General features: G+C 39.2%; 3 protein-coding genes across 4 annotated transcripts in view; 1 reads left to right on the top strand and 2 right to left on the bottom strand.

Annotated features, from left to right (window-relative positions):
- Positions 1 to 2,901, bottom strand: part of bckdhb (branched chain keto acid dehydrogenase E1 subunit beta) — a 53,001-nt gene extending 50,100 nt beyond the window's left edge. For both annotated transcript variants that reach the window (XM_085802774.1, XM_085802773.1), the window contains exons 1-3: positions 2,693 to 2,901; positions 1,898 to 1,975; positions 469 to 537 (exon numbers count right to left, since the gene is read on the bottom strand). In XM_085802774.1, coding sequence (XP_085658900.1) covers positions 469 to 537; positions 1,898 to 1,975; positions 2,693 to 2,888 — 343 coding nt within the window. In that variant the 5' untranslated portion in view covers positions 2,889 to 2,901. The remainder of the gene's footprint in view (positions 1 to 468; positions 538 to 1,897; positions 1,976 to 2,692) is intronic.
- A 1,237-nt stretch (positions 2,902 to 4,138) lies between these two features.
- Positions 4,139 to 13,101, bottom strand: ttk (ttk protein kinase). The gene is made up of 25 exons (XM_085802772.1): positions 13,002 to 13,101; positions 12,265 to 12,352; positions 11,944 to 12,166; positions 11,755 to 11,861; positions 11,515 to 11,658; positions 11,281 to 11,395; positions 11,117 to 11,198; positions 10,888 to 11,009; positions 10,636 to 10,723; positions 10,288 to 10,378; positions 9,921 to 10,143; positions 9,595 to 9,701; positions 9,233 to 9,376; positions 8,969 to 9,141; positions 8,024 to 8,169; positions 7,734 to 7,860; positions 7,498 to 7,590; positions 7,207 to 7,364; positions 6,857 to 7,008; positions 6,149 to 6,273; positions 5,967 to 6,041; positions 5,708 to 5,884; positions 4,746 to 4,818; positions 4,540 to 4,625; positions 4,139 to 4,435 (listed from the first exon to the last, which is right to left on the bottom strand). Exons 2-25 carry the CDS (start codon positions 12,350 to 12,352, stop codon positions 4,367 to 4,369), a joined length of 2,988 nt encoding a protein of 995 aa, XP_085658898.1. The 5' UTR covers positions 13,002 to 13,101; the 3' UTR covers positions 4,139 to 4,366.
- A 443-nt stretch (positions 13,102 to 13,544) lies between these two features.
- Positions 13,545 to 19,439, top strand: ebag9 (estrogen receptor binding site associated antigen 9). Its single transcript, XM_085802771.1, has 7 exons — positions 13,545 to 13,836; positions 14,311 to 14,405; positions 14,776 to 14,857; positions 14,990 to 15,148; positions 16,172 to 16,282; positions 17,087 to 17,178; positions 18,554 to 19,439. The coding sequence occupies exons 2-7, from the start codon at positions 14,323 to 14,325 to the stop codon at positions 18,669 to 18,671; spliced, it is 645 nt and encodes a 214-aa protein (XP_085658897.1). The 5' UTR covers positions 13,545 to 13,836; positions 14,311 to 14,322; the 3' UTR covers positions 18,672 to 19,439.
- Positions 19,440 to 21,140: the final 1,701 nt, after the last annotated feature.

Raw genomic sequence — 21,140 nt, 5'->3', positions numbered from 1 at the left:
CTAGGCCATAATACAGCACCAGTTATTCAAAATAAGAAACCAAATAAAAGAACATATCGCATGAAAACTAAAAACGCTGGCCCACACACAGATATTGGATAGATTGTATTAGAAAGCTGTGGGATTTTCAATGTAAAATTTCACATTTAAGCAATATTTGTCAAACAAGAAGACTCAAAGCAATGAGCACCGTCACACTGTAACAGCCTACTGTTTCAACTTTGTAACACAACCCTACTTTGATGGACAAATAAGGGTAAACAGATCCTTCTGGTCCTCTGGGTGAACAATGAACAGTAATATAACCTTGTGGAGGTGACACGGCGGGGATACCATTCACAGTGCTATGCTGCCATCTAGTGGAGAAATCATGTGACGGTGACTGGAGAACAGGTAACTCAGCAATGGTGACAGGGACATCGACATCGTTGGAGTGGGGGGAGAGCGAAGGAGATCAAAACCTCTCACCATATTTGTCCCTCAGGCCCACTGTGCATCGGAAGACTCCACCGAAGGCGACATCTTCCCCAAAGATGACTGAAGGTATAAAAGAGAGAGAGAAACACAAATCACAAAAGTTAGTGATAAAAGTACACGTTCCTCAACACATAAGACAGAGGAGGAAAAAAAATAAAATATGGGTTAAGTGGTAAATTCATAATGATTGCGATTCAGTCATAGGAATAATAATTTTTACTCAAAAAATGTACTTGATAATGTGATTTTTCTTGGGTCTTGCACCAAACAAGCATGTTCGCTGGGAGCTAAATGTCTCATCCTCTCCAGAACAAATTGACCAGGTAAATATATAATATTAAATATGGCTAAAAAAAGAAAAAAGAAAACACTGAATAAAGCAGTTTCACATTGACACATCAACAGTCAGTGTTTCTGTGATGATCATGGGCAGCCAAAGTAAAGGAGGGACTGTGAGAAAGACTATTTGCTCAGCTCATTTATAACCATCTCAAGGTCTGACGACCAAAATCCTTCACTTGGTTAAAGGTTATAGTTACTACAGGTTACGTGATGCTGACATGGCTTGAAACTATAAGAAAGTAGTCAAAAGGAAATGTTTTAATATCTGGCAGCTCAACATAATGCCTAAAAAGCTGAGTTTACTATGAAATTGACTCTGAATGTAGCCTAAACATACATTTATTTCAGCTGAATACTGTATTATCGCATTTCTCCGTACAGGATTCACATTTTAAATCAAGGACCCATACATTTTTAATAATACTGTACACCTTTTCTACACAAAATATTTACCCAGTAAAGTTTAATGTTGATCTGGGGCCACTGAAGACCTGTGGGTCACATACCATTTAAGCTGTAACAATTATCTAATTAATCAAATGTGAAACATGAGAATTTGCTTCTTTTTCTCCGTTTAAATCACTTTTGGACTGATGCTCTGACATAATAAGACATTTGATGAAGCTGTGGTAGTTAAATAAATACTGCTGCCATACTAGTGGGAAAAAGTTGGTGAACTTTATTTGATATTTATAGACAAAATAATTGATTGAACAGTAGGGTCTCATCATAAAATGTAATGGTTTGCTGTTGATTTTGGTAAAACCCTAAGAGATTTTTACTTTCAGAACCAAGGAAGTAAATAACCCTTAAAATGAGGAGGACACAGCTTAGACTTAGACATTTCCTGAACACTTGTCACTGAAACTGGCGACATCTGACAGACTGAAAGCTGCAACAACCCAACAAGAAAGAGTCATAACTAACATAAGATTTCCCCTTATCAAGATAGGCCTGTGGGCCAGTGCATACTCACAGAAAGAAACTGCATGCCTGCTAAAGAAGTAACAGGGTCAACATTTTACACATTTTCCCCGATTACTGCTATAAATCTCCAGTTCTTATTTTCCTATCATACCTGCTGTGGGATCAGTGGCGAGAGTGTTGTCCAAGGCACTTGTAACTGACTGGAACATGTTCATCTTCTGTGTTGGACCTGGAAGAAAAACATTTTCAATAACTTGACATTATCAACATTGCATCTAGATCCAACATACTTTAAATAGACTCAAAAGTGACCACACCTGTTGTTCCAAAAAATGAAACCACATGATGGAAAGTTGGCCAGGATTCACAGACTTCAATCAATGGGACAGACACCTCATTGTTACAATAAAGGAAGAAACACTTGCACCACCTCTGTGCTGAGTCGTCTTACTGGCTCAATAAAATTTGAGACGCTGTTTTAGTGCCAATATCCTGGTAAAATGTACCGTAGGATAAACAGAAAGCCTGCCTCACAATGTAGTGTCATATATGGATACCTCTCTCTGGTGTGATAAGGACACGTCTAAAATACTTCAGTGCCGTCAGGTTACATTAATCAGATGCAGTGTGGCCAGCAAAGTGAAAAGTTACCCCAGTCAAGTTTTTTTTAACTTAACTATGACTTTATTTTTAAACTGTAAAGAGTTAATGAGGTGACACTTGCCCAAATGTTCTCCTCGACGAGGTGGGCATGGCTTGTCTGCGCTCAGGTTTAACTTAACAATTCAAAATATAGGGCGAATATAACTTTAACATGTTATCTAATCAAACAAAATATTTGTGATGCCGGTGATTAACATTGTCAAACTAGTACTGACTCTTCCAGTGCTGCACAACTGGTTTCAGTGAGAGTAGCTAACGCTAAGTCGGCTAGCCGGCCACTCACCATACTGTGTCGGGACAGGGTCAGGATGGTAGGTAAAGTGCGCAGCATGTCTTCGTTGTGTCTCTGTGCGAGAGCTGCAGCTCGGCGACACTTTCAGCAGAGCGGCCCTCAGTGAGCTGTGAGCCCCGGTGCCAACGCCGGTAATGGAAAGTTTCGAGTTTGCTCCTCGCAGGAGAAATCGTGCAGCCGCCGCCATCACTGTTGTTATGCCTGAACAGGAAGGGCAAGATGAATCAAAGTGTGCAGATCGTCTAGTACAATGCGGAGGGAGTACTCGGTGGAGAAAAAAAAAGGACTACATTCCAGGACCAAGACGAATTCACGACCCACTTCCGGGTTATCTTCTAGTATATTTGACCAGTTTCATTCATATATTGAACACTGACTCATCTTACTGGCCTTTGTTCTCACTACTCTTCACTAATGTGTCAGCTAATGATATTTACAGCACTGGTCAAGGCAACATAAAAATGGTATACGAGTTCATCTGGGGAATTTGAAATAATAGGCCTATATTAAGTAATACGTGTTTGTGTGAGGGAAAAAAGATATTTTATATCAGGCACAACTAATTCAAAGATAAATATAAAGACAAAACATTTTCATCATGTAGAAAGTCGTCGGAACAGTGGACTCGATGGTAGTAAATTGTACCTTGGCTCTCTGTGGTAGCTTGGATTAGTAGCGGAGTGAGAGCTCCAATTTCTTCCTCCCTGCCTCTCAGCCTCCATGGCTCGATGAAGGCTGTGATTGGTCAAAAAGGAGGGCGGTGTGCACGATAGAGACATTGGGGACAGTCGGTGCACTGACTGACTTTGGATTACAGATGGTCACTGATGTGAACACAAATTACAAAAACCAAATCAGTTTCATTCACAAATGACGTGATCGTGTTCGTTACAAATTACCATTTTGACAACTTTAAAAACGGGGAAAAGTCATTTTATTGTTTTCCAAGGTTTGCTACCCTGAATGCTTCATTACTTGAAATAAAAAAGCTTGTCTTTGATGATGGGGTTGATGTTCTTCACCTAATTAATGTCAAAACCTTATGAAAAAGTTGTATAAAACATTCACCCCAAAAGGATTTTGACTTGTTGATTTGAAACACCACAGCTTGTTTCTGATTACATGAATATCAATGCAAGAAGTGGGCCAATTCAGACACAATGAAATACTCACCACACTTTTCTGATTCAGTCAGTAAAGGCTACTTCATTCGTGTTTAACATATTTATTTGACCTTCTAGAGATTATGTACAGTTGTAAGGGAAAAGGGTATTTATTTACAGATAACTTGAGGGGGAAAAAAGTTTCTGGAAAAGCAAAATATCCCCATCATTACTGTTCCTCATCTCTATCAGGGAATTTTGATTTAATGGTGATTTTGGTATCTACTGCACTCCCAAGCCTTATAACAACTGAGAGAAATAAACCCACAACTCTGAAAGGTACAGTATATTTATTAGACTATACTGTATGCTTACATTTTGATTCTGTTAACAAGTAAAAAAGAAAAAACAAGCTATATAGGTAATTTGAACAACATGAACATACAAATATTGGGTTTGTTAGTTTCTAAAATATGGTTTGTCTACCAGTTACATACAGTGGTTAAGCATCAACAAAAAAAAAGTGCAGGAAAAAAAATCAACATCACATTTTCCAGGAAAATTAGATTGATGACTTTGCACACTCTGCAACATCCAACTTCCTGCCGCTGCTGCACATTTTGGCCAGATTCTATAAAAAAAAAGCAGAGAGTAAAGTTATTATTTAAGAAACCCCTATATGGAAGAAAAGTCAGAGGTTCTGCTGAATTGAGAAAGAATTTGCAGATCCCTTACGTTTGCAGCTCGTATGATGCTGTTTGGCGACTGGAGCGCTGCCAGGTCTGTTAGGATCTTCTGGAGATCACTGTTCGATGGAGCTTCTGAAACAGGTCAATTGAGGGCAGGTCAGTGTCATTGGGTGAACAGTAAAACTGGCCCCACACATAGATAGACACACAGTGATAGTGTGACAGAGAGCGAGAGAGAGAGTGTGTGTGTACCTGGCCGCAGGTATGGATGCTCCAACAGCTCTGCAATAGAGATTCGCTCTTTCGGGTTTCGTACCAAGCACCTCTGGAATAATCAGACAACAAACACCATTTACATTACTACTGCAGTACCTGTAGGATTTGACATTTCAAACCTATAGGTTTGTTTTGTAAAACATTTGCTGACAGAATAAATGATTTAACATGGTAATTACAACTGCATATACTGTATACTGGATGTATACGGGATGTGACAAAAAAAAACCCAAATAATGAACCTATACTGTACATAATTATTGACATAATATCATTATTTTTTTAAAATACAATTTAACAGTGAACACAAATGGATAATGGTGGATAAATGCCCTTTTTTAAATGTGTTGAGGTACCAGCAGCGACTCATGTAAAGGCATGTTAAAGCAGAAGTAAGCGATCCGGTCGTTTTGGCTAATGCTGCGTTCCAGGCCGGCTTTTGAAACCGTAAATTACAGCTTCAAGTCACAACTTACGATTTTGTAGCGTTCCAGGCAACCCACTCGTGTTTTTCCGACCTGTTTTACCTGTGAAAGTCACTATAACTGCCACTCGTAACTTCCGACCCGTGAACTCGTACCAGATCGAACTGGTACGACTTCACAGGTCGGAAAAACACGAGTTACGAGTTGCCTTGAACGCACCATAACAGCCCTCGTCCCTACGTCACCACATTCACGCGCATCCCTTGGCTGCACACACAGCCCTGCATGCCGTTCTCTCTCCTCATTGGATAAAAACTGTAGGATACGAGAAATGTTTTCTCCTCGGCTCAGAGCAGAGTGACTGACAGACCCGTGTTTCGGTCCAAACACTCTATGTAAGTGATTGCTGTCGGAAGATATAACTATTTAAGACTTATATTAACACAAATATATCACTTACTTCTGCTTTAAGTGTACTGGAATCTTTTTGTTTGTTTAGTCGATGCTTCTCACCTTCAACACATCCAACAAATCCTTCTCTGAGATATCAGGAAATTCAATCCAATGGGAAGGATCAATGATGGCGTGCAGTTTGGCAATCTGGCTGGTGATGCTCTGGAATGGAGTCTTCCCATAAGTCATATAGTACAGGATGCACCCAAGCGACCACACGTCACCTTTGGGGCTGATCTGTGGAACAAAGTCAGACATTGTTAACCTCTCCAGGTTATTGCACAGATCGTAGAAACAGCGAGAGAGAATAAAACAATACCTTTGAGCGTGCTGATCCTGGCTGGGATGATGTGTCTTTGATGGCTTCAGGGGGCATATAGTTCAGGGTTCCTACCTGTGTTGGACATAAAACCATGTCTTTACACACAGAGTCCAACCAACCAGGCTGCATATTAATGCAACAAGAGACATGCATGACATTAACATAAACAAAAATCTTACTTGTGAATCCTTCATGATGCTTGTCACATCTGGTTGGATTCTGTTTGCAATGCCAAAGTCAATCAACTTCAGTGAGGCATTCACGATGACAAAGTTAGCTGGCTTCAAGTCACTGTGGACGATTCCTGCATTGAAGAAGATATAGATATTTGAATTAATTAGGGATCAAGATCAATCCAGGGAGTTTTCACATATATGGTTCATTTGCTGTGGCCATGCGTTTTGGTCTGTTTTTCCTGTTCAAACCACCTGAGAGCATTCACTGTTTATCGAGCAGATGTGTCCGAAACACAGTAAATACAGAAAGGAACAGAAGGTCCTGTCTTTTGGAGCAGCATATCCCCACATTTCTGAGGGAGAAACTTTGCCATGCAATTAAACATGGAACAATGACAGAGTCTGCTTGCTGCTGTTCCTATTATGAGATTCTACAGTTTGTTGTATCCCAGAGACTGCAACATACACCCAGCCACAGGAGTCGTGAGTTGGACCAATATCGGATCACATTCCTCCAACAAATGAACCACTCCAGAGTTCTTTGAGGACAAAAACACGATCTCCTCCTGTCAAGGGTCTTACCCATGATTGTTTTGGTCTGAACCCAAGTGTGATTACTATGTCACACGAAGCCAAACAATTCGCACCAAAGCGGAAAACAAACCAGCTGTCTGATTTAACCAGACTGAAGAGCACAAGACAAAAAACTACCGTGTTTGTGGATGGTATGCACCGCCTCCAGCATGTTTCTCCAGTAGAACTTCCTGTCCAGGGGATTCACAGTCTTGCAGTTTCGCAACCAAGTGTTCAGATCAATGTTTCCACACTCCATCAGCATGTAGATGTAGCTGTTGGTAATTTCACTGCAAAAACACACACACAATCATCAGAACACTTGTGCCATAGATCTCAATTCAAACTAAGTAAACATGAAAAGAAAAACTGCATTCAGAACCTACACAGCTGCTCCATTTCCATGCTGTGATGTCACATTACAATGGTATCCTGTTAATAGCGATTATTGTACTGTATTGTATAACTTTGTTTGTTCATATACTCACTAGTCATACAGCTTTATGATTTGACTGCTGTACTGCTGCAAGTGGTTCAGATGGTCAATCTCATTTTTATAACTTTCTATTGTCTGAGCATCAGCCTCCTCGAGGTCGACGTATTTCACAGCAAACAGCTGCTTTTTGTGATCGAGGACCTGGTACACCTGGAAAAACAAGAAATCAACCAATGACAACAAAATATTGTGACAAGTAAGACAATGAAATGAATGAATCAATGAAAACAAAACGCTGAAATTTTTCAATTCTCGTGCAACATAGAAATTCACAATGTTTCACCTTGCTTGATCCACCACGTCCAATCATCTTTAGGATGAAGAACTGTTTGCCCTTAATGGTAATGCAGTCATTTGACAAAGCAGTAAAGGAAGCCTAAAAGGAGATTCAAAGAAACACACATGCGGTCATTACAGTTTGGGTTGTCAACACTCAAGAAATGTAAAATATTCAAGAGCTCCTTTCACTTGAGGCTTAAAAAAATAACACCAAAATAATAATATGAACATGTTGTGTACCTGTGGAGTCTGGAAGCAGGGAGCCTGGTGTAGAGGTGTGTGAGACTGTTGAACAGGTCCATTTCTGTGTGGTGCTACTGCAGAGGAAAACAGCTCAGGACCCCTCTTCACCACAGGAGTAATGAAGCTGTGGGAGAAGAGATAGAGGAAGTGTGACTGGGAATATTCTTTGTTGGTACAAAGAAACAAGACGTACAGAAACAAGAGTTTATATGACAAAATTTAGTTTAAAGTAAATTAAGTGCTGGTGATAATATTCTAGACCAGTGGGCACCGAATTAAAACATTACCTGCTAGCAGAGGGGGTTCTGTAGCTGTTTGGTGTCTGACAGACTGGTTGTGGGTTCGGTCTGGATGGAGCTTGGAGGGATGGAGTGGGAAGGGACTCCGGCATGCGAGGAACAGGTCTGGGGTCAGGTGGGGTTGCACGTTTATCCTAAAAGGAGGAATGATCTGATTAATAGAAAAGTATTTTCAAACTTGCTGATACTCTAAAACGGCTTCACCTTTATAAAGGAAATAACTAAAATGACTTATTATTAATGTACCATGTTTGTATAAATACATTGCACAGACAGTAGTAGCAAAGATATTCAATAAATGGAAAGATACTCCATGAGCGGCTGCTCCAATGATATGAAATGGTATACACTTCCTGTCTCTCTAAATGGGCGTGGCCAACCGTCACCCCACCTCGTCTGTGAACGTGTGTGGATTTATACAATTTTTAGGTAGATGAAAGTGAGATATTTATATTTTCTTATGATAACATTAAATATTTACACTACTAACAGTAATATTTAGCATGCCAAAAATAATTTAAATCATTTTCACGGGATTTCGCGGCCGTTTGTTTGACGTTGCCTAGGAGATCTGTGCCAAATCTCGCGAGAGTGTGTCGTAGAGACAGAGACAGGTCTTGAACAAAGTGGATTTTCTCCGGATCTCTCCGTCTGAAAATTACCATTTTGGTGTCAAACTGTTCAGAAGAGATGTGGCTTGTGAAAAATGAGTCCAAAATTTGCTTCAGTGACCGTGGGGAGAAAGGCCCGATCATAATCGGTGTTCACATTAAATTGTCCCATAGGAATCAATACACTCCAAACTGCCTCTGGTCTCTCTAAAGGGGCGTGGCCGTGCAGAAGCCCACGTGACATGCATACAGGAAGCTGACTCGTCATGAAAGGTCTTGGTTTATAAACCGTCTTTGGTAGTAGTAGGTAATGTTATCAGACCTCTGGAGAAACATGTCGGTTAACCAGAGTTGGCATCTTCCACTCTGGTAAGTGCTCTTTGCTGGCAGGTTTAGGCTGCTCTACTGAGCGGTTCACAGGGACTCGAGTAGGAAGCAGAGGTTCCTGGTACCCGTTGCCAGTTGAAGAACTAACTGGAACAACTGTTTGCGAATCTTAAAAAGAAAAAAAAAAGAGATATTAGACATACTGAAGTTGCAAACCATTTCCACTCTAATGTTTTGTTCTTCAGAAATAAAGTCTGACCTGTGAGATGTTCTTCCTCCTTGGTGGGCACCAGCTGTTTCTCTCCAGCTTTCAGGTTACGTATGGCCACCTCCAGGAGTTCAGCAGGCTGGGCATTCAACGTCTGGGCTTTGTGCAGAATTGAACTTGCTTTGATCAAGTTACCTTGATAAAATGGATTAAAAAAAACATGATTTTTTGGGGGGGATGAAGGATCAAACAAAAAAGTAGTTGCTTCACAGACTGATCAAAGTTTGTGTGTGTTTGTGTATGTATTCCCTTATTAATCACCTGTCCTTAGCATGCTCATTTTATTTTCATACATCTACAACATGCATCAGGATGATTTATGGAAAATGAATAGTAGCAATAATCCATTATACCTTGAGACACCTCAAACTGGGCATGTGCTACATGGACAAAGGCAAAGCCTTTACAGTTAGATCTTGCCACTATGAAGTGGTCCTGAGCTTCATCTGGGTCTTCAATCCTGCAGATAAAGAAATGTTGTTATATATATGATAAAATACGAGGTGAAAACATTTTTGTATGAATAATATTTTAACATGTCTAACAATGGACTTTTGGAAGTGTTTTATCTTAGTTTTTAGAAATGTATTCATATTGCCCACAGCTACTATGAAATGTCCCCAGCAGATGCCACAGATTCCCAGACTGTAATGCAGGTATAACATCGTTATCCACGTACCCCTTGAGTTCTGCGTATCTGACCAGTATTCTGGCATAGTAGGTGTTCTTGCTGTATTGTCTGATTGGCAACCTGGAGAAGATTTTAGAATAACAGTCCTTGAGTTTGTTCAGGAGGCCGTTGTCTGTGTGAGGGTTGCCTCTTTTCTCCAGGCTCATCAGATATGTCCAACACGACTCGGGGGAATTTGTTTCGACAACCTGGTCAAAACTGTAAGTTACATCTGCCGGGAAAAAACAAACAAACAAACAGAAAAAACACTGTATCATGATAACAGTAAATGTATAGGACTCATGCAGTTATAAATATTTCTTTTGACAAAGCATGAAACAGCAGGGCACAGCAGATTTTCAAGGTCATACAGTACCTTCCATTCTCTGTGTGTGTAGGAGTGTGGTAGTGGAGTCCACAGCTGCCTGATCCTCCCAAGGGCAATGCTCTGGGCTGACAGCTGGTGGCTGGGAACAAAGCAATATAAAAGAAAAGATATCACTGCTTGCTCTTACTTCTTTACATCTTTACAAAGCAGAGAATTAATCAATCGAGGCTTGACTCTGATGTCGCGCACGATCTGATATCACCAAGTAATCAACAGCCCAGGACTAACACTAACCCTAACCGGTTGGTTATAACAGCGCTCCTGGGCTGTTAATTACTTGGTGATATCAGATCATGCCTGATGTTGTATAGATCCAAACTACATATCCGTACTTACTTGAGGATTCATTAAATCCCTTTCGAAAACATTTTTCTTTGAGGATGAGAGTCCAAATGATGGATTCATGTTGGAACCAGATGTTTGCCTAAGATAAAATTAAACAAAGAAAGCACATGTAAAACTTGACAAGAAAAAAAATCACACATTTGAATGACACAGTCAAATGTCAGTTTTTGTGAAACTCTCTTTCTCCGTTGTATAAACAAACAAACAAAATCAAAAGCAGTTTGTTGCAAAAGCAAAGTTCACCTGGACAAACTGGTGGGAATTGATGCATCACTTCTTTTGGTTGGCTTCTTGTAGATGTAGTCACCATCATTATCGTCATCCTTTTCTGGGATAGAGAAAGGAACCACAGGAACTCTCCCAGCCTATAAACACACAGCAACTATTTAGTTACTACTTTCAATCATACTTTGGAAAAATTCATGGTACAGTCATTTGCATTAACACAAGAAGAATCAAATGTAAATCTCACCATGCCAACTGCTCTCTTGCGTTGAGATACAGACTTCCAGCCTGGTAGTTGGTCATCTGATGATCCACCAAAGGGTTCTGTCCTATAGTGCAGACATCAAAATAAAATGTAATTCCCTAAATCAAGCACAAAAACCTCATTATAAAAAAACAATCTGTTCTTACCCTGAAGCAAAAATACTGGAGAGTTGCAAGTCACCCGTCCCATCGGATGTCCGGCTTACTTTTTGAAACTCTGAGCCTTTTTTGACAGAGTCTTGCACATTAGTGTTGGGAAATTCTGACAGAAATAAACAATAGCAAAATATGAAAATCAGCTTTAAAAACAACAACAGCTCATCAACAGTCAAATAGTGCAACCTTGAAATGAAATGGAACAAAACATGAAGAAAAACCCACGTGGTGCATTTTCCTTATCCTCTGAATAGGAGAATTGTGATTTTCCAGTCTGTATGCTTTGTAGGACAGCCTCGAGCTGTTCCTTCGGTTTTGCTCCCAGCTCGATGGCATTTTGCAATATGTAAACGGCTCGCTTTGTATTGCCTAGTAGGATGAAAGACAAGACACTGTAACAACCCAGATAACATGTCGAAAAGAAAGTTTCTTTGCACAAGAAAAGCAAAAAACACATCTTGCTACCTTGAGATTGCTCAAACTTTGCATGAGCAATGTGAACAAATGCAAAGATCGGGCTGTGAGATCTTGCCACGTTGAAGTTTGCTTCTCCCTCATTAACATCTTGAATCCTAATCAGAACAGAAGGAGATGTAAAAAAGCAAAAGGACAATTTCTAGCCCACTGAAATCATAAGGTTTCTGGGTTACTTACGCTTTTAGCTCTGCAAATTTGACCAACATCCTTGCATAGCTCTCATTCTGACAGTGTCTTCCCAGTGGCATATTGGAGAATACTCTGGTATAAAAGTCAATGAGTCTTGTGAGGTGGTTACGATTCAAGTTGGGGTCCTCTTTCTTCTCCAGATCCATCAGATACGAGAGACATGATTCAGGTGAGTTTGAGCCAATGACCTGGTTAATATTGTCAGTGTCATCTGTAGCAAAAGCAAAGTGTTGTCATTTGATGAAGTAAACACATAATGTATGGATACTAATGAACACACGGTGACAGAATTACATGCAGCTCCATTACCTTCATTGAGATTCTTTTTTAGTTTTTTGATCTTTTGAAAAAGCATGGCAAACTGCTGCTTTCTGTCTGTGTGCTCCTCTTCCTCCATCTGAAAGTGAGGAGTTAGTACATGACATAGCACGGACAACATGTGACTTTTGCATGATGTTTTACAAGACACCAAACACCGTCCAAAACAATGGTGCTATATATGGCATGAAATGGGGATTAACAGTTAGGCTACTCATACGCCCTTTCAAACTCAAGCAAATCACTTTCCAAATTAGGCAATAGTGGGACTGCCATTTTCCATATCACCAGAGACGTAGTTGACATTGTTAGCAACTATAAAATAAAATAAATAATAATAACGTTACCATTAAGTTACCATGAAGTGCAGCATTGCGGATCGTTTGTTAGTACGTTAGCGCTAATTAGCCTATCTTTTTTTTCTGACGCAGTCTTGTATGCTATTTTAATAACATGACAATATCCATATTCATTTTTTCTAATAACACATGCAAGATAACTATTATGACACGGTTCCTCCTTTCCAAATTAATCTGCATTCGTGTTTACAAAGTGCCTTAGCCGAGTTAGCTAGTTAGCTATCACGTAGCGCTGTTGTTAATGACAACTAGCTCAGCGAACAGGTTTCCGCGTGGGTCCCATAAATGCAGGGTAACGGTTATACACATATAAACAAGTGTATCTGTAATAACATTAAAATAAAATATTTAAAATGAAAGACATCTCACCGTGTTTACGCTGTCAATGCTCTCTTTTCTCTTATGGGACACTGAAAAAGCTCGACCCCAACTGAAGATTTCAAATATGCCACTTCCGGCCAAGTCGTGCGTTGATTGGATAGTTTTTGGTGACGACGGGATGCGTTCACTGTTCAAACTAACGACGGTCAAAACCCAAAAGGGGAAATTTAATGAGAATGCGAATTATAAATCTTAAACTGTTATTATCATAACATGTTACCATTATGTATTTTGAAAGTGACGATATGAAACTACTTCCCCCTTGGCTTTCCATGCACTGTTTAATGTTCTAATGCAATGCGGAATTCATGTACGGGGATAACAATTATTTGCTTTTTATACTTCATATTTACTTTTATTATTGACTTTAACAATTATTTCCTATTTAAACAAATATTTACTTTAATTCCCCTCCAAGGGATGATTAAAGTATTTTCTATTCTAACAATTATATTTGTTACTTTGCCAATTTCCTACAGCACCTGAATGCATCAGAACCACGCTGTACACTTCCCTGTTCCTGCTCCTCCCAGTTTAAAGATGGCAGCCACGGGACAGAGATGAGCGACGACCCAAATTTCGGAGTTTTGTCATGAAACCTCATCGGGGTGTACAGTTGTTGCATGCATGGTTTTGACATGACAGCGATATAATTTATCACATCCACTATGCCCCCTTTTGGAGACAATTAAAGGGTTCAGAGGTACAATGTTTTCCTGTGTGCTAAGCTAGCAAGCTACGGTTAGCAAATAAATGAACCTGCCTTTTTGCCACACAAGAAGAAAGCAGCTGCTCTGAGTACGTTGCATTATCATCTCTCAAGGTGAGTAAAGCTGTACACCGAAGATGTGCACATTCAAACGCGAAGAGATAATGTAGTTGGCGTCTGTGTAGCTTAAACAATCGCAGTGCTTGCATTGTATCTAACGTTAACGTTAAAACAACTCGGATGTCTTTTTCGGCGGTATATAAATTGCGTTTGCGTTTTGTACATATGCATGTATTATTTGTTTCGTTGTGTTTAGTGCATCCGTTTACACTAAAGCGGGGTTGCATGTTAATGAGACACGGTGTCACGGCTCCCCAGATAATGAATAGACAGGTTGTTGGTACATTATGCTGGTGTACGCCAACAAATAACAAAGACTGACTTCAGATCAGCTGTTCATTAAATTAGTTTAATTCTACTCTTATCTGTTTTCTTTACTATACATTTTGGTATGATTTAGCAGGTACGACAAGCAATGCAGTCATTGTAAACCTGTAGTTTTATTTTATCTCCACTCTTTCCCAACAGTTCAGTTTCATCATGGCCATCACTCAGTTCCGTCTCTTCAAGATTTGCACATGCCTCGCTAGCTTACTTTCTTTCTTTAAAAGATTGATATGCAGGTGAGTGTGGCTGAATGTCCAATACATGTCATTGATTAAATGGAAGTCTTTTGCAAATGCATACACATTAAAAAAGTAAAAAAAAAAAAATCTCACCACTATTTTTTAAAGAAACAGCCCAGTCTCCCTTAAATCATGCATCTTCCTTGTTAATTCTTTCATCCTGTTCACTAGTATTAATATTGGGTCATTTTAATGCAAGATAGATTGTATGAATGGTGATTTAACACTATGCTGGCCCTCATGTGTGCATTTGATATGTGCTAAGAACATTTAATTGGCAAAGTTTTTCTTCCTGGTTGGACAGTGTTCAATGTTTGATAACATTAAATAATTCAACTTGACTTTTTATTGAATTGTATCACTGCAGGACTGGAAGGGGGCGTAAGCTCAGTGGGGATCAAATAACTCTCCCAACAACAGTGGATTTTTCATCATCAGTACCAAAACAGGTCAGTAATGGATTTATTAACAGAACCAGGCACACTACCACTGTAATTGTTGCACATTATTGCTTATATACATACATTTTACAAGAAACTCTTGACCTGAATACAACCGGTGAATTTGACTTCTACTTCTAGTCTGCACAGCCAGAGATTGAAGAATGGAGCTCTTGGGATGAAGATGCTCCGACAAGTATTAAGATTGAAGGTGGCAATGGAAACGTTACACCCAACGATGTGGATGAAGAACCCGACTACTTCAAAGACATGGCTCCCACCATCAGGAAAACACAGAAGGTACATTTACAGACAGCTCAGCTGTGCATCTAAACTGATAGACTGGATGCAAGATTGCTTCCTATTAAAATTATACTCTGGTGTTTTGAAACTGTGCTTTTACTTTTAGTTGGGAAGATAAATGAAAATGTGTTTACTGTGTGATCAGTTTTGTTAGTATGACAGTGTGGACAAATTTGCCTCTGCTCTTTTTTCCCCTAAAGATTAATGTATGTTTTTCAGATGTAGACATTTTTATATTTTGCTTTGTGTCAGACTAGAATGCTCTGCTCTCAGACGTTACAGGGAAACCTCGCAACTCTGCATTTTGTAGCTTGTTAGATAGCAAGTTTGCAAATTTTATATGCAAGACCCAGATGGGTTAGAAACAGACCATTTTGTTCACATTTAAGGAAGTGGTCAAATGTGGAAGTTAACCATCTGGACAGAAGCCACAAAGTGCCGCGGTGTATGAGCTGGCTCGCCTGCTGCCTTAGATATGAAGGGAGATCATTTGTTTTAATAATCTCAAGGTAGCATGTGGTGTTTTCTTTTTACTAGACATGGTACAGTAAAACACACGGTCAGACACGGAGAGAGAGACTTAGTTGTAAAGCATTTCTGACACTGATGGAAGATCTCTTGATTATCCCCCTCTCCCTTTTGCCCCTTAGGAGGTCATTTGCCTCCTACCAGGTCATTGCCTAAATAAGAATGCTTTCTTAGAAATTTTGCCTGGTTAAATAAAGGTCGGAGATAATATAGCAGTTCACCAAATTAGTTAAAAATACTCAATAGTTTCCTTATGTTCATGATGTATATGGACATTTATCCATTAAAACATAAATGCACAAAGCTATGATGGTTAGAAGAGTGCATCTGCATTGTTAATAACAAATTATAAAGGTATTTTCTTGAATCGTGCCTAATTTCGATATAGAAACTGCTGCATCTACGCCCGTATGTGGGATTATACTGCATCACAGAGTTTAGCTTAGTTAAAGTCTGAGCTTTTCTTCTCTCCCCCTGATTTTCACTTTACAGATCGTGTTGAAGAAGAGGGAGCCTTTGAACTACCTGGTGCCTGATGGCTCAGCAGGATTCTCCAGCAGACTGGCAGCCTCGCAGGATATGATGACCTTCAGTCCACCCTCTGTGAGTTTCAAGCAGGTTTTTTGCTTCTCACATTTATTGTTTGATCTTTTAAATAGTTTAGGATCAAGAAAAGTTTCTGGTGTAGAGTCCTATGAGATTTAAATGCAACTCTGTCCAAATTCCCATAACTTTAATGCATAAAATCATTAGGAACAGAATGAAGAGGAAAAAGTGGAAATAGTACAAGATTGAAATAAACAATCTGAGGTGTCAACTATTAGGGGATACACATAGTCTCTACAGGCCTCTGTACAAATGCATATGAAATATATTTCAGTTGGAAATGTACAATGTGAGATTGTGTTGGAATGAAAATGAAAGGTAAAACCTGTTGTGTAACTCGCTGAACTTGTATTGAAAGTTTAAAGCTACAGGAGACGAGACACGGATCTAAGTGTTCAGTCATTATCTGTCCACACAACTATATGGGTCTTCAGTGAGAGAGTTACTTTGACAAAACAAAATGGCCTAGAGCTCCTCTCATGTCTTAAATTACTGGTTATATTTATTCATGTATAATATCAAATACTCAATTTGATCTATAAAACAAATAGGAGAAAGGGAGAAGGCGGGGCCTAAGTTGACACTTTGACTATTTCCAATTACAAATGCAACAATCTAGACAATACAGCTTCCTACATACAATATAAATCTGGTGGAGCTCAGCAAGATCATTTTCTAGTAAATAAATATTGCATAATGTAAAATACTTTGTTTTTGTCTTATTTAGGACATCAACTACAGGAATATTGTTTTTACAGTCGCATCCGCAGGGATATAATTGTACACTTTGCTGTTCTTCAGGCTGAGCTCGGAGAAATGGACAACTGGCAGGAGGACACGAATGCCTGGGAGGACGAGGGTGATGCTGCCTGGGGAGCAGAGGAGGTGCTCAGGTAATACAAACGATATAAATGATAATTTGTTAATTATAAAACAGTGGGGACAACATCACTACATTGACACATTTGTCACCGCCTAAGTTGATATGATGACACATGTAGTACCACAGTTGTAAAGCAACATCAGGATGTGTTTGAAGTCGTGTTTTTTCCCGCCTGATGTATGCATAATGCAGAAGCGCACAAGTCCATTCACTCCACTTTAGTTCAGTTTTGGGTTCACCAACTCCTGGGGCAAAGTTCTGTCTCCGGCTGCTAAGTGCTCCACTGTGTTCACCAGCGTGTCTCTAACTGTGTCTGTCTGCTGTTTGCTGCTGGGCAGACACTGTGCTGTGGTCTTTTTTAAAGCTTTCTCACTGAAAACAGCTGCAGCTCAGAACACAACAGTAAGAGAGAGCAGTGAGAGTGAAGCAACAACAGTTCAGTGGCTGCCAGACAATGAAATGCTAATCTGGAACTCACTAACAAGCTGATGGGAGCTGCAGGTTTTATATTGTCACACTATTTTCACATTGTCACATGATACAGTATATAGTTGCCCTTTACTCGTGACATAAATGTCACATAAACCAATATGTAATCATACTGCATTTGAAAAAGTGCTTTTTTTCTCTCACCGCCCATGCCACTGAACTGTTCTACTGCCATTTTTTCAAACGTGTCAATCCACAATGACCCTGAAGATTCACATGTAAGTCACACGTCAGCCGGGACAGTCATTGTTTGTCCTTAATGACAGCATCTTAAGGCCGTTATAGGTTTAAGAAAACTTTCAAAAAGATTACCATGTGTTTAGTATGTAACTCTTTATGATAATCAGATTGTCTCCTTTTAAAGCAACCTCAGTTGGTTCAGATAGCTGGTTCTGATGACAACGATGGCTTAAATGAGGAAATTAGGTCAAAGAGGTCATTTTTGTCTCACATTAAATATTCATTCTCAGTCGGGAATAACATTGGTGTGATATGATTGTTACACCAAGGACTTTACTGTATGTGCCCTTCTCGTAATAGACTGGGAGGCTTTGTTTCAAAATATATGAAGAAAACATGAAATACACAAGAAAATAATCCGCCATCCAGCCACATCAGCAAAAAAAGAATATGGGCAAATTCCCTTTAAACATGTTGCTTTTGAACAGACAAAAGTATAATAGTGAGAATGTTAACAGGTGAGTATTATCGGCAGTGGCACTTTGTTTGAGCAGTGCAGCTTCTCGTCATGGCCAGCAGGTGGCAGTGTGTACCGCTTTTTACAGCAGCACCAGCACAAGCAGCAAGATATTGTTTTCCTCACTCCCAGCTGACCTAGCTTCTGTTGATGTGCTCAGTAATGACAATCGTGCATTTGTTCTGCCTTCGTTTAACAGAGAACAGAAGATGGCTGAGAGAGAAAAGCGGTCCATGGAGCAGCAAAGGAAGAAGATGGAGAAAGACGCTCAGAGGATGATGAAGAAGGAGCAGAAGATTGCAGTGAAGCTCTCGTAACACTTTAGAAACGCTCACATTTGAGCCAAAGGAATAGGGAGTGCAAAAAGACACTGAATCAAACTTTAATCTATCTTTAAAGTCATCAAACCGAACAGGATTATCACTGTACACTACTTATCCGTTAGAAAACTGTCCTCCTCCTCCACCACCTCCATGTTTCCACCAGCAGCCATTTTAATCTGTTTTTCAAGCTGCAGAAGTGTAAAACGCATCATTCTTCAGGCAGATAACGCTCCTGGTCTACTCGCTGTTCATGTCGCAGGGTCATTTCAGTCCTCAAGGGAGAGTGGTCTTCATACAATCCAGTTCATCATAGGTTAAAGGTTAGAAATCTGTTAGGTAGTGTAGAAAAATGATCTGTTTTGGTTTTTCCCAGGAACATTTGTAAATAAACTGGTACCTGTGCTACCTTTTGAGACTCAATTAGGGAGTACAATTCCTTTTCTTTGTCTTATTTATAAGCTCAAAGGACAAAGACGTGTAATTAATTTTAAGCATCACTGTATACCAGTGACATCCCTCGGTTTGCTTGATTATTGTGTTTTTATATTTATGTCTGTTGTTGTCTGCGAAACAGATTTTTGTTTTTCCAATGAATGTTGCTTAATATTTCATCCCGTCTCCCTGTGCTGTGCAGCCGTTAGAACACTGGAAACCTGCATTAAACTGAAGGCTGAGGATTTTTAATTTGAGTATGGACAAATGGACAAATGACCATAGATTAGAATCAAGCCCAACTATAAAAGCTGTGGGTTCCTATGGTAATCTCATGGCAACTGATTTACATTGACTTTTTTTTCCTTTTCTTTTTTCCTCATGCAAAGGGAGCTTTCCTCTTAAATAGTTCACTGCACAGATACTGTCCCTATAAAACATAGATCCTAACCACGTCATAATCCCAGACTAGTCACCTTGGCCATTAAAGAAACATTTCCCCCCTCTTCTCTCAATCTGGAAATGCAAGGCTAACGGTCTTGCCAAAATTGGCACCACTGCCAATCAGCAAGCTGTTGTCACGGAAACAATGGAAAATGAAGAAAGGCCTTTATTAAAGTGTGCATTGGGTATGTTGTTAGTCCATGACTTATGATAGATGGTGTGAAATGGCATGAGTGGGACAAGTTTCTATACTAAATGTTACAATAAGAAAAGCTTTGCAACAGTTTGATCTTATACATCTAATGAAATAATGAGTTAACATTATCTATGAAATTGACCAGTTCGGAGGTGCTGATTCTGTTCACACTTTGATAATAGCATGGCTGATCAATGCATGATTGGGTTTAGGAGTAAAACCGAAAGCAGGTGTTTATTTGAAGGGAATTCAATCTATATGGATTCGTGCTTTCTTATGAAATGCTCTTTTCCCAACTGTTACCATTTGAGAAAAGCTGCATGTTGTTTTGTTTTGTCATTTTGCACTTTTAATTTTTGTTTTTTGTTTTTCAAAAATGAATTGCAGAGAACCACATGGTTCTCATCTTCTTTTTTTCCACATTGGTGAGTATGATTTCATGTTTCATGAATTGTCATGGTTGAGCACAAACAGGCACTTACATTAAAAGTAAAAGTCCACAAGCTCAATCTAGAGAGTCTGGCAGATTGTATGCCTGCTGTATTAATCCTACACAGGATTTTAATAAAAGTAATTTGATTCAGGTGAACATCTCTGGTCATGAGTCTGCTGCCTGATCTGTAGTTTAAGAAACACTATCTGACAGATGGATCGACATATTGCCTAATCTTTAAATTTGCGAGGAGTGTAGTGTCTAGGTTTTTTGGTCTATTTATTTTTGTTTGGTTTTTTTTGCACGCCGGCGCAAGCGATGACAGGCAGGCACTCCAATACTTTGATTCAGAGTGTTTGTACATAATGTCATGGCAATACATCCATACATTTATGGCTACCAGAGGGTGAATACTGCAGACTTTAGTGACATCCTTACCCAGCACCATGAAGTTGAGATTTTTATTTACAACTGAGCTGTCAAAGTGATTAAATAACATTTACACAAATAGAATAGAATACAATAGTACTTTATTAATCCTTTGCAGGAAATTATTGTGTCAGCAGCTCCAATAGAATAGAATAAAAATACAGATATGATAATTAAGAGCATAAAATAACTTGTGGTAGCAATAATATTTAGGATACAATAACAAAATCTGTATAAAGTTATAAAGCGATATAAAATATATTTACATGCACGGGTACAAAATTCAAGTAGCACACTGGGGTCAAGAGTTTTTCACTGTTATTGTAGGCCTATAGACTTTTTATGATTAATATTATTAGCCTCAGCTATTTATTATTTTATTTATCTATTTATTTTATCATTATATTATTTATTGATGATTAATGAATGTTATAATATTGTTAATGAATAATATTCTTAACCAAGATGGTCAACACATGATACTTGCTATTGCTAAACATTAGCATGTTAGCTATCTGGGAGACAGTGC

This window comes from Trachurus japonicus, chromosome 16 (assembly GCF_045865225.1).
Source record: "Trachurus japonicus isolate A0001 chromosome 16, Traja_1.0".
In the NCBI taxonomy this organism is placed as follows: Eukaryota; Metazoa; Chordata; class Actinopteri; order Carangiformes; family Carangidae; genus Trachurus; species Trachurus japonicus.
This window is presented reverse-complemented; position numbering and strand designations above follow the sequence as displayed.

What these genes read in the sequence shown, in the direction of transcription:
- ttk (XM_085802772.1), bottom strand. Translation starts at nt 12,352, where the DNA reads ATGGAGGAAGAGGAGCACACAGACAGAAAGCAGCAGTTTGCCATGCTT. An exon ending in GCATCATGAAGGATTCACAA is followed by an intron (nt 6,042 to 6,148) that starts GTAAGATTTTTG and finishes TGTCCAACACAG; the next exon opens with GTAGGAACCCTGAACTATAT. An exon ending in GCATCATACGAGCTGCAAAC is followed by an intron (nt 4,436 to 4,539) that starts GTAAGGGATCTG and finishes TTTTTTTTATAG; the next exon opens with AATCTGGCCAAAATGTGCAG.
- ebag9 (XM_085802771.1), top strand. Translation starts at nt 14,323, where the DNA reads ATGGCCATCACTCAGTTCCGTCTCTTCAAGATTTGCACATGCCTCGCT. An exon ending in TTTAAAAGATTGATATGCAG is followed by an intron (nt 14,406 to 14,775) that starts GTGAGTGTGGCT and finishes GTATCACTGCAG; the next exon opens with GACTGGAAGGGGGCGTAAGC. An exon ending in TGACCTTCAGTCCACCCTCT is followed by an intron (nt 16,283 to 17,086) that starts GTGAGTTTCAAG and finishes GCTGTTCTTCAG; the next exon opens with GCTGAGCTCGGAGAAATGGA.